The 18,351-nt window shown below is 38.1% G+C and overlaps 1 protein-coding gene across 1 annotated transcript in view; it reads right to left on the bottom strand.

The window, feature by feature from the left end:
* Positions 1 to 1,617: 1,617 nt before the first annotated feature.
* Positions 1,618 to 18,351, bottom strand: part of NAA35 (N-alpha-acetyltransferase 35, NatC auxiliary subunit) — a 53,537-nt gene continuing 36,803 nt past the window's right edge. Inside the window, exons 14-23 of the mRNA XM_024560094.4 lie at positions 17,535 to 17,641; positions 12,934 to 13,000; positions 11,541 to 11,639; positions 10,756 to 10,934; positions 8,647 to 8,783; positions 7,518 to 7,585; positions 6,522 to 6,662; positions 6,015 to 6,137; positions 2,821 to 2,901; positions 1,618 to 1,992 (exon numbers count right to left, since the gene is read on the bottom strand). Coding sequence (XP_024415862.1) covers positions 1,933 to 1,992; positions 2,821 to 2,901; positions 6,015 to 6,137; positions 6,522 to 6,662; positions 7,518 to 7,585; positions 8,647 to 8,783; positions 10,756 to 10,934; positions 11,541 to 11,639; positions 12,934 to 13,000; positions 17,535 to 17,641 — 1,062 coding nt within the window. The 3' untranslated portion in view covers positions 1,618 to 1,932. The remainder of the gene's footprint in view (positions 1,993 to 2,820; positions 2,902 to 6,014; positions 6,138 to 6,521; positions 6,663 to 7,517; positions 7,586 to 8,646; positions 8,784 to 10,755; positions 10,935 to 11,540; positions 11,640 to 12,933; positions 13,001 to 17,534; positions 17,642 to 18,351) is intronic.

Consider the following 18,351-nt stretch of genomic DNA (forward strand, 5'->3'; position numbering starts at 1 on the left):
TTTTACAGATGTCTCTTGAAGCTGTTGTGACATGACAGTAATGGAACGCCCATTAAAAGGGGATGGACCATACCTGCCTTTATCTTAGGTTCACATTTAAGCAGTCACCTAACTTTTAACTCTCTCTCCAAAAAAGCTGCTGCATTATTAACATTTAACATCCGAGTATCATTTGAAAGAGTAGTTTCGTGACCTTAACCAGCAGGCTACAACTGCCAGTCCACCCTGCTCCTCCCCCCGGCAAAGGACAATTTTGCTCTGGTTTGTTTGAGATGAGCTCATTCAAAAATTATTCTAGAAGACAACAGGTGACATATCTGTGGTCAAAACAAAGTACCACGCCTTCCGTTAAGCATGACTTAATGTCTGAATTATAGATGGAAAGTTACAGATACTGGATCTGTAGTTTTGCAGGAGTTTAGAAGTTCAGAGTTGTTGAATAGCTTTACATGACCCTCCGAAAGCGGATATACTCTCTTTAAAAAAATTTTTTAATCCTGACCTATGTTTGATTTTAGAGGGAGAGAAAAACATCGATCAGTTGCCTCCCATATGCACCCCAACCAGGGATTGAACCCACAAACTTTGGTTCATGGGATGATGCTCCAGCTAACTGAGCCACCCAGCCTGGGCTGCATCCTTTGTAAATGTAAGGAATGGAAGGCATTATTAGCAGAGGACTGGGAAATCTTACAGTGTAAATGAATGCATAGTGGACTGGTTTGGTGTCTTAGCCAGGTCATTTCAAGTCTTCAAAAGCAAAATTTTAAAATACCTTTGGCAGCTGTAGAATGACAAAAATAGTCATCTCAAGTTTTATTTTATGACTCCTTATGGCAAAAGCAACTGGTTCTGGTTTCCCTACTCTCAAGATTTGGAGGTATTTGATATACCAACGTCTGCTTAGAGCGCTTTGCAAATAGCAAATCAACCAATTTCCTCACCTGAAGCAAATTGTTTAAGGCAAGGCACCAGACTTCAACTTGCTGCCTCTAAATTCCTCTGCACTTCTAGCAGCCCTGGGTTCTCACCATCAGGTGTTGCTCCTACTGAAAAAGGTAGCCAACCTCCTGCCCTAGAGGCCTTGGTTTTTGTTTGTTACCTTCTCCATTCAGTTCACCCCAGGACGGCTCAATGCTATCAGGAGGTGCGCTACATATTTAAAAAAGCCACATTCCATTAATTGCATGAGCAGGTTCTAGAGAGATGAAGTCCCTTTCTGAAGTTTATATACTTGGAGGATAGAAAAAAGTAACTAAATTACAACTAAAAGTGCTAAGTACCTTTCAGGGGCTTGGTCTAAATTTTAATCTTTTAAAAGTACCAAAGCAACAGTGAAAGACCCACTTAAAAAGCTTCTACACCCTTACAGGCGTGGAATTTACCGTGTCATGACGCACAGCTCAGCCCTCACGTGACAGCTTAGACATCCACCAAACCCCTCTGAAAGGTGCTTTGCCGAAGTCCCACCCAAGTGTTTAATAAATCCCTTAATTTGAAACTTCTTTTGGATAATTCGTTTGAATTACTCAAATGTTAAAGAGTAAACACCTTCAGTTCTTAACACGTATCAACAAAGTGCTGTTGTTTTCATCTCCAGTAATACATTTTTGTCAAGAAATTTATTAACCTTTACAAACACTATTCTCAATCATTCATAAAAAATGATTTATGATTAAATCTGTAATAAAACCATACAAGGTTCCTCAATGCATCCAACCAGACCAGTGTCACCCATGGACACAGTAAACCACTTTAAAACAGCAGTTTTCATCATGTCATGTACGGCTGTCAAATGAAAAGAGTTCTTTATACTGGGTTCTCATCCAAGAAATCCATTTCACTTCATATTAGGTGGTAAGACTGATGGATGGCTCCGCTAAGAGTAGAATCTGAAAGTAGATTTTACCCCTTTACGGTCACCTTTCAGTCTCAAACCAGCTTCACAACAGGAAAGTATTTGTGAGCAGAGAAATCAAATTCGGGAGGAACCTGTAAAGAAAAGGAGGCAGTCAATTAGTGTTATCTAACAAAGATTCAGACAGTACACAACGTACAGATTACTTTTATCCTACAGTATCTTGTATTTCTAAAGATGAGGCAGCAGCACAAGGTTGATTTTTTTAAAAGCTGGTTAAATGACAAAAACTAACCTGGAGAGGAAAAAAAAAAAGTAGTGTATTTCCAGGTTTACGAAGATCACTAGCAGACAAGCTGACCTGTTTTCTATCTTAGAACAGTTAACCAAGGGGAATGGACTTAAATTACAGGAAAGGTCACGGCTCCGTAAGTCTGGTTCCAGAGTCACTCGTTGTACTGAGCAATGAAATGGGAGTCATTGGTAAAGAAGGGCAGGAGGTGAGACTGAAAAACTAGGAGTAAACAAGCAAAGGCAACATGTAACAGATGCCACCAAAACTGCCTCAGCAGTTGGCTCCCAACATGCAGAACCTGGGCTGCATGTTTACATAGCACTGGTGTTAAAACACTACCAAGGAAGCTTATGGGATCTTCCATATCCTGAACCATTAAAAATAACATTATTGAAGCATTCACTTTGCTAAAAGCAGATGACTTTTTAAGTACCTCTGCCATAAATGTATTCATACACACTTTCTTTTTTACCCAGAGTCATTGGGTAATTTACATGGGGAGGGGAAGAAACGAAAGGGCAGACTTGTGAAATTTTAAGTTAAAACCTCTTTTGAGATAATTTTTGAGTGCTTAACTCTTGTAATAGTACCTGTACATCTTTTTGAAAAGAAGTGAAGTTTCACGGTAACTGAGGCCCACCATTTATGTTCCCCGCAGTGTACGCACCTTAGACTCCTTTTTGTGTCCTCCTGCCAACAGCTTCATAACCACGAAGTTGGGTTTGGCAACCTTTAAAATTCTATTGACCTAAACAATGAGCAACATTAAACTATCAAAACAGAATTCATAGTCAAAATGTCTTTATAGATACTAATAGGAACTTTGTACAATATCAAGTGTTGATAAAATATGAATATATTTCTTTTAGTAACACAGAACCCTATTTTAGCCAACTGTGACAGGAGAACATCAAGCTGCAAAGGCAGCACTGCAGAGTGGGGCATGGACTCTGGAGTTAGGCTGCTTTAAATTCTAGCCTCGCCACTTACTGGCTGAGACCTCTGGCAAGTTCTCTAACCTCTTTGTTCCAGTTTCTTCACCTGTAAAAATGGGGACAATTATTTTTCCTATCCCACAAGGAATTGCTGTGAAGATTAAATGAGTTCATGTATGTTATGAGCTGAGAACCAGGCCTGGCAGGGAGCAAGTATCCTTTACATGTTAACTTATTATTTCTGACTACAAAGGTCTGTTTAAAAAGCTTCACTGCAATGCATGTGTAACAATGGAATGCAATACTGCATTTCTCTTTAAGAGGGGAGTAACAGGTGATTTGAAGGAAAAGTTCCGTCGTCATCTTGCTCACCTCTCAAGAGGGGAACACATCATCCTAAATTCAAGAACCACTCCTCCTCAGCTCCAGATCACACATCCCCCTGCCTGCATGACAGCTCCATTTGGGTGGGCATCCAATAGGCATGTCCAAAACTGAGCTGACCTTCCCAGCCCTGCATCCCTGCCTGCTCCGCCTGCAGTCTTTCTCATGTAACTCCATCCATCCAGGAGCTCAGGCCAAAAGCCTTGGAGTCATCCTTGACTCTTTCACTCCACATCCAATCCATCAACCCTACTGGCTTGACTTTAAAACACTTAGAGAATGTGATCAGTTCTTATCACCTCTGCTGTCTCCAACAACTCTCACCTGGGATACTGCTGTGGCCTACTAACCGGCTCCTGTGCTCCCACTGAGGCCCCACTGCACTCTGTTTTCAGCAAGCTTGTCAGAATGATCCTTTAGAATGTAAATCTGGTCACTCCTCTGCTCAAAACACTCAACAATTCACCCCTTGTTCACTTCACTTCGGCACACCAACCCTTGGCTGTTCTTCAGATACTCCAGGCACACTTCTGCCTCAGCACCTTTACACATGTGGAGCCCACTGTTTAGAAGGCTCCATCCTTACACAGCCGCATGACTTGCTTCTTCACCTTCCAGGATCTGTTCAAAAGCCACCTTATTTAAAAATGCCTGATCCCCTCTACCGGCCTAACTCCTACAGCAGTCACTATCCCATTGCCAGCTTATTTTTCTTCATAATTACCTAGGATCTTCTAATATACTATTTTTTTTATTTTTTAAGATTTTTATTTATTTTTAGAGGGGAAGGGAAGGAGAAAGAGAGGGAGAGAAACAACAATGTGTGGTTGCCTCTCAAGTGCCCCTACTGGGGACCTGGCCCACAACCCAGGCATGTGCCCTGACTGGGAATCAAACCAGCAACCCTTTGATTCACAGGCCCATGCTCAATCCACTAAGCTACACCAGCCAGGGCCATTTTTGCTTTTCATTTATTTATTGTCTGCATTTATTTATTTACCCTGAGGAGGGCTGGGATTTGCCTCCCTCCCACCCCCCAGCTGGAATCTATAATAGTACCAGAAGTATAGGAGGCACTAAAGAAATATTTGTGGAATAAATGAACTCCACTAAAAGAAATACACGATTTATTATAGATGCCTTCCTCTAATTTTTATACTTTCCCCTTTTATTTTTTACATGGTTACATATGATAAAGTCATTTCTCTTCCATCTCTGTTCCGTAAGGTACTCAGTTCTCCAAAGAAACACTTACTCTTTCTTGTCCATGAACATATTAACAAGAAAATACCTGCCCCATTTGATTGAAATGGCACCATACTATACAGTTTACTACCTTGCTTTTTAAACTTTTTATTCTAAATAACGTTCCATTACAGTATATAAAGTTATCCTTGTCTTTTTAGAGGCTGCATAGTATTTCACAGGATGATGTATCGTAATTTATTTAACAGTCTCAGGAAGAACACTAAAGTTCGCCCTGACTGGTATGGCTAGGTAGGCTGGGCGTCATCCTGCAAACCGAAAGGTTGCCAGTTTGATTCCCAGCAGGGCACATGTCTGGGATGTGGGCCAGCTCCCCAGTTAGGGGCCTGCAAGAGGCAACTGACTGACGTCTCTCTCCTCTTCCTCCTTCCCTCCCCTCTCTCAAAATAAATAAATAAAATCTAAAAAAAGAACACTAAAGTTCTTCATTTTTTTGCTAGTAGAAATCCTGCTGCAATGAATACTCTTATATATTCATTACTTCCTACATGTGCTCATGTATCTATAAGAAAATCCCCCCCAAATGGTATTTGTGTTCCTCTCCTTACAGAATAATGCATTTCAATAAAATTAGTTACGCAGCAAATTGTGAAAATAACGAAAGCCTGAAACTTTGTATTTGCAAGTTCTAAACTCTGTAAGAGATATCTCCAAATAAAGTCACCAAAAACAATAGCCCTTTATTTTAAATGGTCAAGTGGATAAAGTGGCTTTTACTTCCTGTGATAAATGACTGGATCATTTTTCAGATTTAAGATTTATATTTGAATACAGTAAGCTATAGATTAAGATATTTTAAATATTACCATTTTTAAGCTATGGATCAATCTGGATCTTATTTCTATTCTTCATGGTTCTAATAAGTCTTTTTTTAAACTGATTTGAGAGAGAGACTGATTTGTTGTTCCTATGCGTTCACTGGCTGTTGTCTTGCACGTGCCCTGACCAGAGGCTGAACCTGCAACCCTGGCCTATCAGGCTGACACTAACCGACTGGGCGACTCAGCCGGGGCCCATGGCTCTTGAGCTTTCATTTCTCCTTGCATTGATTCCTAAATGTATCCACGGGAGACACCTACATCACCTCTCTCATCAAATCATTTTAAGTCTGACAAGGTTAGGTTAGCAAAGCCATTTAAAATCCTTGGGAGAAACACGACAGGCTTCATTTATTAATACTATAAAGTTCATTTTTGTAATTAAACTGTCATCCAATAGCAAGACATGTACTTCCCACCAACCTTGTCCTCTAGAATCATTGCGACTGCACTCTTACCTCATGGTCTGGGTTTGGGATGTTTTCCAGTATCATTTTCGCTTGCTGGAAGTGCTTACTAGCTGCCACATACAGATCTGGAGACTGAGGGGGAGGGCTGTATTTATTGAGGTCAGACATTTCCTAAGAAGGGGGCGATATTATTATTCAAAACATGTTTAATACGAACAACTTTAAAATATCTTTTTAAATTAATTCTACAGTGACTATCCGTTCATAAGTACACACTGAAGAGAACACTCAGCATGTACCTATTTTTTACTATGTAATGATAAATTCTCAGCTTTCATATACTACCTCATGTTATTCTCATACTTAAGTAACATGATAAATAAAACTGAAAAAAAGCCAAGTAATTTTCACACTATTTAAATTGGTATTTTATCACCTTGTCCTACCGGTTCAACAACAGTCTGATTTGACTGTTTTAACAAAATGGCTAGGCACAAACATCTGTAGAAGGTCTGAGACTAAATATTTTACAGGGACACGAATGAGCAGGTTCACCTTGAACTGCAGATAGTGTACTGGGGGTGGGGTCATCACACTGTTGAACGGAGCAAATCTGTGCTCATACCGCACTTGTTCACTATCGAGTTCAAACTTGGGTTTTCGTACTTTGCCATCCATGTCAAATGCTACCATGGTCTAAAGAAAAAAAATAAGAAAAAAAGATAGCAATATGAAAAAGTGAACATTCTCAATTCAGAATGGAAAATGTGTTTACAGAGAGCTAAAACAGCTTAAAGCTCAGAAATCAGAAATGGAGAGAAAAACTGGCTTTAGTATTCATTTTTATGTTATGTGCCATCTTTTATCAAGGTCTTGTGTTTATGTTACTACTTTTCCCTGTGAAATTATACCAGGTGCATTTGTTTTCGATGCTTCATGCTTCACAGTAGCTTTGAAACTTTCAAATAAAAGCTTCTGAAGAAACAAGTGGCATATAAATTTTTGTAAGATTAGAATAGGTCCTGTTTTTCAAACAGGAGTCCATGTTCTCTGTATTTTAATGTAAGTTACTTTAAATCATTTCTTGAATTGCTCAGTAGGAGTGAAGACTCAGTACTCACCACACCCCTTTGAAAACGCCTGCTTTTGTTTAAGCTAGGCACTGTGGAGCCCACCCCTTTCCCACTACATTCCTAAAAAATTCCAAACCCCTTCTCTTCCAAGAAACCTTTGTTGATCATCAATCAGAAGTAAACCCTTCACCTGTGTCACACGTCACCTGGTCTGTAGTTAATTAGGCCCTTGAGAAAAGGATCATGTCTGATTAGATGTGGCCTCCTGCAAATGTACTTAGTACATGCTATCTGGCACACAACATGGGTTCAAATATCTGCTAAACAATTTTAATAAAAACAACTAGATTTGGGGAAAAAGCTAATTTCAATAAAATTTAATAAAAACAAGGATGAAATTAGAACCTAGAAAAAATTTTAATTAAACTATGAAATAGCAATGTAGTTAAAAACAAAAAACTTTTTTTCAACAACTTACCTTAAACATTCCAGCACACATGTTCTGATAGGCCTGGCTCATTGTGATTTCTCGGCTCAGAGGGCGAACTGTAATTAGAAAGAAAATCACCTATACTCATTAACCCTTCCTCTTGCATGACTGCAGAGAAAATCTAATTTTTAAAAATCTTCCACCTTGTTTACTTAAAGTCTCAAATAGACTTTAAAGTCTCCACTGTCCCTGCAGGCTACATTTTACTTTATGGCCCACTACAAATAATACTGACAAGCTAAACAAAAACCATGTTTCCCAAAGGGCTAACACCCTAACATTCTAGTATTAAGTAATTTTAACTTCTGAATTCATCACACAGAGACATATTTTTTTCTATAAGCAATTTGGTATGTTTAATCCCAAATGGCTGTGATAGAAGCCACTTTTATTTTTCAATTCGAGCTTACATCCAGAATTACTTTGTATTAGTTTCAGGTGTACAGCATAGTGGTTCGATAATCATGTACTTTACAAAGTGTTCCCCCTGATATTTCCAGTACACCTGGCACCTTACATAGTTCAGAGACTTATACAGAAAACCGGTGAACGACAGAAACCCGTGAACAGCCCACCCTAACTGCTGAAATCCTAAGGAAACAGAGTAACATTTTGTAACGACTGCAGCAATATTTGTAACCCTTCCTTAAGTGACCGGTAAGGCAGCCCCTGAAACATTTCTTTCTCCTTGGGGTCCTTGGCTGGTGTGCCAAGGCACTATGGAATCACCCTTCTGTGCTGACTCTTCACAGCACAGCTCCAGGTCTACTTCCCTCAGCTGTCAGCCTCCTGTCAAAAGAGCAAAGGTCTCCTGCTGTCTCGTTCCTTAACCTATCTTGCTTGCAGGCTCCATGTGGCTACTTCTTGTCCTAAGGTCCTCTGACACATGGACTCGCAAAGAAGTAAAGGAAAAGCAAGGAAAGGAACCAAAAAGCCTTGTGTCACTAACACTGGGACTCAGTCTCTACCTTATACTTTCCAAAGAGAAGATAAGAATTAAAATATGACTAATTCACCCATTACAAGGGACAAGTAGCACTCCCATCTATTTATTTGTAGAAATTAAAGTGTCTCCAGTGTTTATTCATTTCTTAGGTTTAAAAATAATCCACGGCACCTTTCTTCTTTTTCTTTGTCTTTTTACTGCTACGGCCCTTCTGTTGCTCTTCCATTATCCTTTCCTCTGCCATTTGAGAGCCATCGGCGCGACTTAATGTCGACATCAACCATGCGTACAGGAATTCAGAGAGGTACCTTACAGGATAAAAAATTTAGTTAATAGGAGATGTCTACATGAGATAGACATCTCACATGTCTATCAACACACGTATTGGTACTAATAAAGAGATTATTTTTTATAATGCTATAAAGTCGTTAAATAGATTATCCAATGAGGTAACTGACAGGTTAGAGCTTAGAAGAAATAAGCACTACAAGTGGTTAACTTCCCCTTTCTTGTAGCCATCTGTGTTGCCATACAACATAGAAAAATTTGCTTCCTACAACACCCATTTTACAACTTCACAAAAGATTTCCTGATAATAATGCATATATGCAAATCAATGAATCCCATTATGTTAGTTTTACCATATCAGAGCACCTTTCACCTCGACCTATTAATGTAAATACTGTATTTTCTTGTTAATTACAAAAGAAAGCAAATAAATCCAAACCAAGAGCATAAAATCTTCCAATCAGCTGCCTCAAACCACACAGAACTTCAGCATTTTCCCTATAACTGTCTTCTTTGTCCTCTATGAGTTAACAAAATGTACCCCAAATATCTGTATCAAGACCTGCTGGTAAGCGTTATTATCTACTGAAATGTCAGAGAATACACCAAATAGTATTTTCCTCATATTGCTACAGCTGATGCTCAAATTCACCTTGCACAGCCAAGAGTCTTCTGTTACAGAACCCCAGCAGCCATGACAACAAAACCATGCCAACAATGTGGAAAAGAATTACTTTTATTCCTTCACAGCAGTTACTCCAGGAAATATATAGTATCTTAATTACTAATATAAATAGTTTAAATGAGTTAAGAAAATGAAATGTATTAAGAGCTAATATCCAGAACTTAGTTGTTTGTGATGGGGAATAATAGGTTATTACTATTTTAAAATTACCACCATACTTTGCCTGGCTAAGAAAAAGATTCAAGATGACTGAATTTATTAGCTCACGTTTTTCTTCATTTTCTTCCTATGACAGCTTTTCCAGGCCTAAAATACTCTCAAGCATCGTCTCCCTAGGTTTCTTCATCTCATTTGTAAGTGAAAGCAAAAAGCTATATACTCTGCTTAGGGTCATCTCTTACCAACGTCTTCAAACCTCCTGAAACAGATCCTCAGGGCCACAGTCTGCAATAATTATGCTCCCATGATAATCTTAGCTTTGATTTCTTTTCAGAAGAAAGATCTGGTTCAACTTTTTAATTTTAATTCAGTTAAGTATTGGGTTAGCCAAAAAGCTCGTTTATTTTTTCCCCGTAAGATGGCTATGGTAGCACTTAGTTGTCTTTAACTTCATTTGAAACAATTTTGTTATATTGTATTGTGACAGCTATCATATCAGTATGCATTTCAAAAAAAAACTTAAAATTGGCAAATTTTTGTGTGGCCATTTTAATATTGAAGATGGAAGAAAATATGCAACATTTTCAGCATATAGTGCTTTATTATTTCAAGAAAGGCAAAAATGCAACTGAAATGCAAGAAAAGATTTGTGCGGTGTATGGAGGTGCTATGACTGATGGAACGTGTCAAAACTGGTTTGTGAAGTTTTGTACTGGAGATCTCTCACTGGACAATGCTCCATGGTCGGGTAGACCAGTTGAAGTTGAATAGCGAGGAAATCGAGACATTAATTGAGAACAGTCAACATCATACCACGCGGATCAGATAGACGAAGTACTCAAAACACAAAAATCAATAGTTATTGGTGAAAATGAAAAATGTGTCTTTTATTTTACAGCAAAAACCAAATGGACTTTTTGGCTAACCCAATATATTCAGTGATGCTAGTACCTAGCATCACTGAAGTTAGGGCAAACTGTGTGTTAATTTTTCTCCCTATAAACAGGTAAAAGCTCTTCCAATGGTCCCACAACTAAAGTTAAAATACACTAAATGAAAAAAGTACCCTGAAATTATACTCTATAGCTGCTCTCTCAGATCTTTTCTATCCCACCCACTACCAATTTTAACTGAAAGTGTTCTCTTACCAATATATGTAGTAGTACTCGTGCATGCTGTAGAGTTCCAATTCAAAGCCACTTAAAAGATACTGTATCATAATTCTAAGGTTATGGTAAAGGACCCAGGTACCTAAACAGGCCAAATGTTGCCTTTGGGGTTCCTGTTTCAACAGCATAGTGTGAAGTGCTGCATCAACCTTCTCTGCCTATCAGAATAAAACATAACATTTTCTTTGTTAGGTAATGAGGGAATTTCAAATAAACACTGAGTAAGAGCGTGAGCAGAAAATACAAATCTTGCCACTAAAAGAACTCATACTTACAAAAGCAGTTTCGTTAAGTTTATACCCCAATTTTCATTTCACAATGGATAACATTTAGCTAAACAGTCCTTAATACTGAAAAGACACCCAATTTATAGGACAAAAATAAAAATAAATGACCTTCAGGTCTTTATATTATCAATTAATATTGCTGCTCACAAATTTACTCTAAGGTTAATATGTAATACATTTTTACATTAATGTGAACTTACTATAAAATTACAGATGTACACATATTCTATAATTTATCGTGATTATCAAAGAAATAATTTAAGATGTTTCTCAGTTTGGGTTACTGTTGTTTCTTTTTTGTAACCCTGTAAACTCTTACTTTGGTATATGAAACTGTTACACTGTAAGTAAAAAGGTAATTCACCATACTGAAAAATTAAATAGTCAAAATATAGTTCCAAAGAATTGGTTTTAAAACTCTGATCAAGGCATATGAATTGCTTAGTCTCAGAAGGCGGGGTACTTGTTGGCTCTTACCTCATCCTGCAAGGTGGCGAATTCCTCAAGAATGTGGCCGAGCTTGTCTCTCTGACGAGCCCTATTATGCCCATGGATCTGAGTAAGACTACAGAATGGCTGCAATGCGGGGAAATTTGTTAACCGTCAGTATGAAATTTCCTGATACTATAGAAAATACACATTTGAAATTTTCAAAACCTGGTTTAAAGAGAAAAGCATACTGTGTATGTAAGAATCATGCCTCTATGTATTTTTTACATAGGTATTTCTCTTTAAGGAGCTCAACACCAGAATTTATCAATAGTTAGAAGTGGTTGTTTATGAAGCTTGTTTTCATATGACAAAAATATCTTCCTTCAATCTTCAGATATCATCCCACAATCTCAAGAGGACAGTTTCTTTTCTGCTTATTTCAAGCCAAAAGTCAACGTTCAAGGCTGACATTTCTGTGCTGTTTCACAGAAAATGCCTAGTAATTCTAAGGCATCAGTAATGGCTAAATACCTATAAATTCTAAGGTTCTTCTATTCCTGATCTATACAGTACTCCCATATAAAATACTGTAACATTTCATCAAACAGACAACAGACATGTACAATACAATGTTCTGATTTAAGAAGTGTGAATCAGAACATTCAAGTATAATGCTGTTTTTAACATTGTATACTTTGACAGATACTATCTCATTTGATGGAGATGATATTAACTTCTCACTTTTTAAAGACTGGGAAATTCAGAGAAAAGTAGAGTGATCTGCCTGATAATGGTACAGTGTTAGCTGATAAAGGATCTGGTCATTTACTGATTCTCCTTTGACCATACCGTGCTGTCTTCCTGTGTGTGCGTGTGTTTCGTAATTGGACTCAGACCCTGAAGAGCTGTCTTAATAGCACTTATAATTAAATAAGAATGACTTATAATAAATTTAATCCATCACAAAGTTTATATTTTTTCCTAATTACGTGAGATTTTTAAAAAGTTTGTGATCTTGTCTACATTAATAATTTTAGTTTTACTGTAATCCTGTTCATTGAGGTAGTACCAGGATATGTGCCTGGAGATACTACAAATATTCTTTGTTTATAAGGTCAAGAAGTTTTTGTGTGCATTTATAAAAAAATGTGAACTGATGCTTTCACAGATGGAGGCATAATATAACCCACTTCTGTGGTTCCTGAGGGTTGTAGGAAGAGGACAGCAAAAGGAGCCTGAGTACCTGACAGCCTGCCAAAAAGATACTAACTAGATTATGAAACTATCAAGTCAAGCATAAGAAGAAACTTTTTATTTATTCAGTGAAAATTAACAAGAAATATGAGAGGAAAAAACAGCACAAACTAATGCTACCCAAGGAATCATACCCTACAATTTTTGAAGTATCCATCCCAGCGACCCAGACTGTCGTTCTTACCCGAACACAGTGAGTAACGAAGGAGTCAATACAGTCCTTAGCCTGGTGGTTATTATATAGGCAGCACCTGAAATACAACATGCATGTCATTAAAAGCAAACTGTTTGGCCTACAAAGAGAAGCAGAGATTTCTGTAGGTGTTATCAACAAGCAGGGATGGTGGAAAAAAGAGAAAATGGAACCAAATATATTGCTAAGCTGAAGGCCAGTAGCTCTAGGTTAAGAAATATTTCACCATTACTGTGTTGTTCACACAATAAATGTACATTATTTCCAATTTCTTTAGTTCTATATTTGGACAATTAAGAGTTGAATTGAATAAGATCAAATTAACAAGGAAAGAAGGAAAATTCTAAAACTCCACTTTTTCCTGAACCTACTCCAATGTCATTAATTTTCCTACAATGGATACCCTTACAGTTATTACAAAGAACTGTATGGAATCATAATTTCTCCAAGATGTATCCACATTTCCAACCACCAGTCAAAATCATCCACCATCTATACACCCCTCTGGCACCTGATCTTCCATCCTCACAAAGGGTTTTCCCGTGGCATTCCTTATCTCAGTTAAGAGGACTATTTCTTGACTAGCGCTTTCCTGAGCAGTCCAGAAGGGTCTGTTACTTTCCTGGCTCTAGAGGAACTATGGGGGCTGAGTGGATGGAACAGAGCCCTTTTCCATCCCTCAGGCGGGAGGTCAGTAGCCTTTGCACCTAAGGAGATGGAAAGAAGCAAATACGTTCTTCTGATGCTGACAACTTGCTACTCCTGAAAGTTTGCCATAACTAAGCAATCTGACCACAGCCTTAAAGATAAACAGCCACGATCATGCAACGGAATGGCAGTGCACACAGGAGCCGGGAAAAGGCAGAACACCCGGAGCAGATGGTGGCAAAAGAGAAGTGCCGGAAGGTCCATTACATCTTTTACTCCACAGTAAGAAAGTTACTGAACTAAAATAAAGCACTTAGAAAAAAGACTTTCTGGATCTGAAAGCTATGATTTTCAAACTGAAAAATTCAGTAGATGAGAGATGCTCTCTAGTAGTCTTAAAGATCAGGAGGAAGAACTCAAACCACAGCAAATATAACGAAGAGATAAGTGTCATGAGGAATTCTGTGATTAGAAGAACATAGTATATGAGGAACTCTAAGTAAGAGAGAGAAAAAAGATGAAGGTGAAGCAATAACTAAATAATAACATAGGAAAAATGGTTTGACTGAAAGACCTGAGGTTTTAATAACTTAGTTCCAGATAGGAGTAGTTGAAAAGCACACATAACATTCTGTTAAAACTCTTGAATTCCCAAAACTCCCAAAATAAAGAGAAACTCTATAATCCTCCAGAAGAAAGTGTCAAATCACTACAAAGGAAAAAAATAGCAGCAGCAGATTCCTTACAAGTAACACTGTAATTTTAAAAACAGTGGAACACCATCTACAAGCTACTTGCGATGCAGTGAAAGTTGCTATATGCAGTTGATTCTTGGTATTCGTGATAGTTCTGCTCTGTAAAGTTGCCCGGGACACTAGATGAGACAACACTGAAACGTTGCTGCTGGGGTAAAATACAGGGTTGCTTCTGCCAGCCTCTGGTCACATTTTTATGTGACTAACCAATACATAACAGCCTTGTTGTATGTGTATTTGTTTCCAGACACCTTAAATAATACACACTGTTGATACATCAGCACCGAACTCATGCCTGAGCAAAGCTCATCTAACACATCATCTCTCTGTACAGCACAGGACAGCTTTCTTGTGCTAAGGCACACTGGACAGCATATCACTGCCCTTACAGGCCATTTTAAACTATGAAATCAATGGAAAGCACAAAAACAGGCCTCCAATAGAGTTATTTATAGTATAAGGGCTGAAACAAGAAGGCAACGAGAAGGCTGCCTTGCTCAACCTCAGTGTTAGGCAACTTGCTTATGTCCATGAAGATGACAAGAGCACAGTGAATATTGATCTGAGGGTTACAAATACACTTTAGTGTGTAGGTAGATTTACAAACACGGAATCCACAAATAATAAGATGGACTGTAGTTAAATCTAAATGGGTGGCAAGAGTAACAATGTGTAATCTAAGTGCTAAAGGAGGACTGTTAAATAGAAAGTGCAAAATGTGCCCTGGCTGGGTGCCGTGTGTGGAGCGTGGTCCCGTTCACCGAAAGCCTGTGGGTTGGATCTCTGGTCAGGGTGTGTGTGGGAGGCAACTAATCAATGTCTGTCTCTCTAAAAATCAATGAACATGTCCTTGACTGAGACTTTTTAAAAAGTTGAATTTGTATCTTCATAACATTTACAGGAAAATAACTCGGAAGAATTAAAATTTAAAAGGTAGAGAATAAAGCCATAAAAATCTCTGGAAGAAAAGTTTAGTAGATTTAAGATTGAACAGTACAACCTATGGTCTGGGGAGAATTATTTGCTTCAAATAAGAAAGCTATAAAGTTATACAGGAAAACCCCCCAAAAAAACTATCATAGAGAAAGCAAAAATTTTGATGTGGAAGAACAAAGATAAGCAATTCATTAAAAAAATTCTAAATGTCCAATAAATAATTAATTAGTGCTCAAATTAAAGTAACAACAAGATACCTCTTCTTACCCAACACATTGGAAAAACTAAAAAAGAATGATAACACCTACTGCTGGTCAGGATGCGGGAAAAAGTATAACCTCATATATCACTAGGAGAAATATGAATTGTTACAATCTTTTAGAATGCAATCTGGCAATATCTATCAAAGTCAAAACTACACATGCGCCCCTACCCAACAATCTCACTCCTTAGAATACAATCATATTATAAAATATTTGGCAGCCATTAAAAAAATTAAATCTACATCAAGTAATTTGAAACAAAGTCATGATATATCTTTTTGGGTAGAAAAAAGGTAAACACTTTTAAAAGTAAAAATAATTTTTTTAATTTAAAAAGCAGTCTACGCAAGTTCACAAAATAGCCTGTTAATGTGATCCTATTTAGAGAAAGTCTTGTATATCTTTATACGTGAAGATATACGCAGTGATAGTCATCAAAATGCAGTTATCATAGAGGTAAGATTTCAGGTGATTTACTCTTTCACATATTTTCCTGCATTTTTAAAATTTTCAAATGTAGCCATGTATTATTTATATACAGTTATCTCCCCATAGCCATAGTTTCGCTTTTTGCAGTTTCAGTTACCCATGGTAACTGAAGCATTTAATGGCAAGTTCCAGAAATAAATAATTGATAAGTTTATATGAATCCAGTGTTTGTTTCAAAATATTTTATTGTACTGCATTCATCTTTTCACCTTGTAAGTGCTGCTTAAACACAACCACGGCGGTACCTCAAGGGCTCCCTGGACTTGAGGGTAGTGAGGAGGCCAGCCCTCGGAGTTTTTGAGGAAAGCGTCCTCCACCCCTGTTCCTGTGTAAAGGCCATGAGAGAGAGTGTACGTTCCAGGAACAAGGAAGTCAGCGTGGTGAAGCAAAGGAGGTGAGGGCAGAGCAGTAAGAGCTGAGGTCAGACGGGTGTCAGACAGGGATCTAGATCAGAGCCTATGGGGCCCTGAAGGCTAAATTATAGAGACTTCAGCTTTTACTGTGAACGAAACGGTGACTGTTAACCAACACTGAGGATACGTGGGAATTTACTTCCTCCCAGTTAAGGGGCAGTTGTTAATTGAGAGGCGTCTGGGTCAATTCTCGAGCTCCCTTGCCCCAGACTAACAACTCTTGAGGTGCCACCCACTGTCTCCAGGGCTCCCGACAAAAATGAACCAGAGTTACTCTCCCCAGAGCACACCTTCGTGTGGTGGCTTTCTTCTTTTCCATGTCCCACCTGCCCACAACTCTACTGTTTTTTTTCTAGGAACAATTTATAATAATATTTACATGAATCTTTGTCACAGGGTCGGCTTCTGGGAAAACCCAACCTAAGAAACCTACCAAAGAGTTCTAGGTGAGATGTGGCACGATTTATTCAACAGACTGAATGCTGAACCACTAACTGTTTTTATAACACATAATCTCATACACCCCGTCTTCACACAAGCTGGTTTCTTTTGTTAAGACGTAAAGACTCCTTTCTTCCATCCACCATGGAAAGTTCTACATATTTTCCAAAATGCCAGCTCAAATTATGATTCTTTCTGCCTGAAATACTTTCCAGCCTCTTATGGCAGCATGGTTTCGGGGTATTGACTCTATCAGAACATAATTTAAGAATCAATTACCTGCATTTTCTATTTCTATCTGGACTCAGCTCATTGAGAAGAGACCTTACCTTGTTTTTTTAATTACTTCCCAAAGTGCCTAACACAGTGCTTTGCACACAGTACGAGTCAGTACAATTTACTGAATTTTTTGTAACTGCTTGGAAGTTTTTCTACTCATATTGGACCTAAGGTCAACCTCACAAAAACCTCAATTTAAATCTAAACAATATGTGGCATAAATCAATTAATTTTAACATGATCAAATCTGTTGTTTTTATATGGAGACTTGATTTCAACAGTTTTTTTATGCCTTGGCTAAAAAGGAGAAGGACAGAGAATTTGGGCTTTTAAGGAGCACACGTTACAGACCATCTGCTGACACTTACTTTGGGGAAAGCACCGGAGGACTGACAAAAGACCGAAGTGCATCTTTCACCATGTCTTGCATGAGATGAGTTCCAAAGACCTTTTTGTTATCAACCAGGAAAGTGGTCTTAAAAACAAATGTTACATATTAGTAATGCTGTCACAAACTTGACATGCTGCACATATAGTTGCCATTACTGTGACATGAGAATACTTCTTGGCTATAAATACCACAGATGCCCTGACTGGTGTACCTCAGTTGGTTGGGTGTTGTCCCACAAAGCAAAATGTTGCTGGTTCGATTCCCAGTTAGGGCACTTACCTGGGTTGTGGGTTTGGTCCCTGGTCAGGGTGCATAGGAGAGACAACAGATCCATGTTTCTCTTTCACATGGATGTTTCTCTCCCTCTCTTTTTCCCTCCCTTCCCCTCTCTCTAAAAATAAATAAAATCTTAAAAAAAAAAAACCCATAGAATACAAAAGAGATCAAAATATAAAAAGTTGGTGAAAAAATTTTATAAACCACTGCCTCCACAATAGGTATTACATATTAATCCCTATTTAAGGTGTATTTTGATGCAGGAGAATTAAAAATGTGCAGAAAAAAATCTTCCAAGTCAAGAGTAGTAATTGTGAACTTATCAAAAATAAACTGACTAGTCTAAATATATCAAATGAGCTAATTTCATAAGAAAAAGCTTCAGAAATTATAAATAGTAAACGGCTATAAATATTTAGCTAGCCAGTAATCTTTAACATCAATAAGGAGTGTGCGAGAGGCAACCAAACATTTGATGTTTCTCCCCCTCTCCCTCCCTTCCCTCCCCCCCTCATAAA

Source organism: Desmodus rotundus, chromosome 1 (assembly GCF_022682495.2).
Source record: "Desmodus rotundus isolate HL8 chromosome 1, HLdesRot8A.1, whole genome shotgun sequence".
NCBI classification, from domain to species: Eukaryota; Metazoa; Chordata; class Mammalia; order Chiroptera; family Phyllostomidae; genus Desmodus; species Desmodus rotundus.